The sequence below is a fragment of the Aphanomyces invadans genome, assembly GCF_000520115.1.
Source record: "Aphanomyces invadans strain NJM9701 unplaced genomic scaffold supercont1.25, whole genome shotgun sequence".
In the NCBI taxonomy this organism is placed as follows: Eukaryota; Oomycota; class Saprolegniomycetes; order Saprolegniales; family Verrucalvaceae; genus Aphanomyces; species Aphanomyces invadans.
This window is the reverse complement of record NW_008580170.1, coordinates 255864-260025: the sequence shown is the minus strand read 5'-3', so window position 1 is coordinate 260025 and position 4162 is coordinate 255864. Positions and strand designations below refer to the sequence as shown.

The 4162-nt window shown below is 49.9% G+C and overlaps 2 protein-coding genes across 2 annotated transcripts in view; one reads left to right on the top strand and one right to left on the bottom strand.

Annotated features, from left to right (window-relative positions):
- Positions 1–630, bottom strand: part of H310_10226 (hypothetical protein) — a gene marked incomplete at both ends in the record, with an annotated part of 858 nt that extends 228 nt beyond the window's left edge. Inside the window, one exon of the mRNA XM_008876539.1 lies at positions 62–630. Within this exon, the coding sequence (XP_008874761.1) occupies positions 62–630 (569 nt within the window). The remainder of the gene's footprint in view (positions 1–61) is intronic.
- Positions 631–1937: 1307 nt separating this feature from the next.
- H310_10225 (hypothetical protein) lies at positions 1938–3167 on the top strand. The gene has a single exon (XM_008876538.1). The coding sequence runs from the start codon at positions 2072–2074 to the stop codon at positions 2987–2989; it is 918 nt and encodes a 305-aa protein (XP_008874760.1). The 5' UTR covers positions 1938–2071; the 3' UTR covers positions 2990–3167.
- The last annotated feature ends 995 nt before the right edge of the window (positions 3168–4162 follow it).

Sequence of the window (4162 nt, the reverse complement as noted above, 5' to 3'; positions counted from 1 at the left end):
CAGCATGAATGGAGGAGGGTGTGAAAACGTCGCGAGTCCATCGAAGGCCAGACCCATCAACCCGTCAGGCTTCATGTTGCTCAGCGAATCTTCCTCCTCTTCAACTACGCCCAGCGGCACCCCCGTCGCGTTGTACCCAGAGACCGCGATTGTGTCGATGCCGCTCATACCGTGCGCTTGCCCACTGCCATACGCGATCGTAAAGTTGGGATTCGACGACAGACGAAATGTGGACGACGAGGATAGAGTAAAGCGATGGGAGCCGGCACAATGGACGCACGCGCTGCCTGGCACCCACAGATCGCTGCTGCCTGTGTCGAACGTCACCACAAGTTGCTGCGGCGGTGTTCCAACTGTCATATCGCCATAGAATTGAAACTCGACGAAGTTGGTCAGGGGGACGTGCCCTCGAGCAGCCAGATCAACCTCGTCCAGGACCAGGGATGGATCCGCGAGCGAAGGCCGTGCTGTGTTTGAAGGTCTGGGTTGTCGGCGCAGTGGGATGCGCACAAGGGTATCTGCTACCACGGAGAAGTGAACAAGGGTCGCCAAGACAAGCACGAAACTGTGGTAAACTGCTGGAATCGAACAGGCATTCTCGACACTGAACTGTCGAATTTCGGCTAACATGTTGCTGCCATCCAGTTGTCATAATTTGTACCTGTATATTTTTGTTTCCTTTGAAACTTGTTTCAAGTCGACCGTTTAAAAGTCGGGGGGAAATCAGTAGTTTAACCGGATATATGTAGTGCTTCAGTGACCCCGCATGTTTGCACCTGGTATAAATTTACACCCCGTGAAAAATAACTAGATAAAAAGTTCTTGGGGGCCATTTTGACAAGGAAGTGTTACGTCAACTACGATTCGGAACTGTTGGGACCACACCGGCTTCGTTCCTTTTGTCACCCCTGAGGATCAAACTGTCCACCCCAATGCCAGCTTTGGCCATTCAATTCAGCGTGTGCTCAACTGACTGATGCCTCCATCCAGTTGCCTTTAAAAATCAATTTTTGTGGTTTCTTTGTCCCGTTGTCATCCTAGAAAAGTTTATATTTGAAAAAAAGTGCAAACGTTCGGGATCAATTTAACTAAGGGGTTGTATACAGTAGTTCAGTCAGTAGAGCATGGTGCTATACCTCTCACAACAAGGCGCAGTTCTGACGTTTTATTGTTAAACGTCATGGCTATTTCCGTTAAACCTTACACGATGGACGTTAAACCATTCTCAACTACTGATTTCCCTTGTCAAACGGTTCATTCTATGCAATTATCGCGATACATCCAAATATAGAGGTATAAATTGCTGCATAGAGTACGATTTTCCACATGGCAAATAAAAAAAATAGGTAATTCTAACGGACAAATGGAATGCATACAAACATCAAGATATCCAAGGGCGCCAAATTTGCTTGAGCCCCATGCACTGCAAACTACACAAAGAAACCACTAGGAATAGTAATTCAATATCTCGATTATAACTCCACCCTTGGACAATCCGAACCGTTCTTGTGTTGGGTTCGTTTGGCCTGATCAAAATTGCAGCATATAATACGAAAAAACATGATAATTCAAGTATATTTACAAGTCAAATTGTTGTAGTATTTACAGGTACTAACTAGTACTGGTACACCATACCAGGGAGTACGGCGAAGCGGACCTGCGGACGAAGATCGTTTTGGGGGTGTTAAACGTTGTAGAGTTCCGCGCCAAACCAAGTGAACATAGTTGCCTAGCAAAGATATGCTTCCAGGCATCTTGACGGCACTCGTGGAGTGCCATGCAGACGATATTGGTTCCTGTGATTTGACCTCGCCGCAAAGTTCCTGCCCGCAGTTACAGTACAGTAGTGATCGGCGAATACTTCTTGATGTTATAACCTGCAAAATTGAATAAAATTATTTGGAAGAAAAGTATGAAGAGATCCTATCAAGTACCCTTGAAATTGCATTATCGTTTGAATATGATGCACGGGATATTCGGTCTGTGACGGTTGCAATCTACAGTGCAAGGTCGCCAACCACATCACTGCTCGACAAGGTATTTCGGTCGTGGTTGCCCAGAGCTCAGGAGAATGAGCGCTGCATTGGTCACTGCAGCTGCTGCTGCTTTGCTGGGACTTTGCGCTGCGTCGCAACCATCGTCGCACAGCTCATTTGGAGCTCCCTACAATCCCAAAGACCAGTCCACTGGTCTGTGCAAAGAGAGTTGGGTGCTACGCGAAGAAGTCGAGTCCGTTGGCCTTGTGCGACTCGATTCCATGGCTAGTGATTGTGTTTTGGAGGTGCTCGCTGCGATAATCGGTGGGACGTCACAAGTGTGGCTCGGATTGCGTGAAACTAGCGATGACGACAACCTTGAGTTCGCGGCGTTGCAGAGGGTGCTGCGTCGAGAAGACCTCATGGCGTCGGTGGCCGGCGTCCACGTGTCCAACGAGGACCTTCTCGACCACGAGAAACATCCTACTTGGCACAAGTTCGCGCAATACGTTGAGCGCGTCCGGTCGTTCGTGCACGAGAGCCAGCCCACCATGCCTGTGGTCGTATCCGATGCAGTCACGCACTCCAGTCGCCGCGTGATTCATGGCACAGGAACCGCGAATAGCACAAACGGCACCGCAGCAGAGGAAGGGACGATTCCAACTCCCGACGTTCCAACGCTTGAGCCAACTCCAGAGCCCACGGCAGAGCCAACGCCCACCGAGGGTGACAATACCTTGGATGAGTCCGGCGGCGACAACGAAGACGACGCAAGCACCACGGAGGTTACGACAACGCCCGCCCCCACGTCGTACTTTGGCGCAGGATGTCCTGAAACCGAAATCCAGCATGGCGACTCGTCGCGCGCCATCCTCGCCCGTGTGTGCCCTGGTTACAGTGGTCCGTGCCACTCCAGTGGAGCGCCGACGATGTGGACGACTGCAGAACACACGCAATGCCCAAAATTGCTCCGAATCGGTGACTTCGTCCGTGTGTGCTGCACTCTTGCATGATCAAGCAACGACGAGATAAACTTCCATGTTCAATGCTGTGACTTTTTTCATAAGGATGACAACTAGTTGTAGGCTGTAAGTCGGCTTGTACACCCCATGACGTGTGAGATCACATGAAAATGGGGGGGTGCTGGTAAAGCAGTTGGAAATTCAGTCGTGGGTGATTTTGGTGTGTGGAGATTGAAGGATCGCCTGCCTGTTGAGCAAGTTGGCTGATATTGCATCACAAATCACCTCAGAGATTTTCGCTTCGCCCACCGTCCCGTAGGCGATCGACAGTCCGTGTGCACTTGTTCACATTCGAGGCGATCGTTTTCGGTCACTTCCAACCAACCCCCCTTGAACATCATCATTTTCCGCTCCGCAGGGGCATGTAACACACTTGGCGTTTGTACATTTCGTTATTGGCAGCGTGTGGCGTGCGATCATTTCGAGGAGTCCAGAACTGTAGCTCTGCATGCACCCTCTGCGGCCGCCTTCGCGCGGTCGGCGCGTTGAGTTTGGCGCTTGGGCATATCATTCCTGCGCTGGTACATGCAAATCAATCAGCTCAGGTTCGAAAGCTTCACCCTCGTGGAGCCCTGGCGCGGTCGCGATCGAGTTGCCTGTCGATTCCAAGCTCCACTTTCAAACCACACTACCACGCAAGATGGAACGTTCCTTTATCATGGCGCTTGCATTTAAGGTATCAGTCTGTCTCCTGGCTGCGTTCTCGGAGGGGTGGGGCATTCCCAGCTTTATGTGCGCAAGGCTCAATGGGGAAGTCAGCATTCCCATATCTTTCACATCCATATATGTCACATGAGCCAGCTTAACAATCACAAAAATGCATTACAATGGACCCGCAACACCCTGGTATAAATTTATACCCCGTGAAAAATTCCTTGATAAAAAATTCTTGGGGGACTTCTTGACAAGCCAGTATTGGGATTGTGTTACGTCAACTACGATTCGAAACTGTTGGGACCACACCGGCTTCGTTCCTTTTGTCACCCCTGAGGATCAAACAGTCCACCCCAATGCCAGCTTTGGCTTTTCAATTCAGCGTGTGCTCACCTGACTGATGCCTCCATCCAGTTGCCTTTAAAAATCAATTTTTGTGGTTTCTTTGTCCCGTTGTCATCCTGGAAAAGTTTATATTTGGAAAAAAGTGCACACGTTCGGAATCACTGT

What these genes read in the sequence shown, in the direction of transcription:
- H310_10225 (XM_008876538.1), top strand. Translation starts at nt 2,072, where the DNA reads ATGAGCGCTGCATTGGTCACTGCAGCTGCTGCTGCTTTGCTGGGACTT.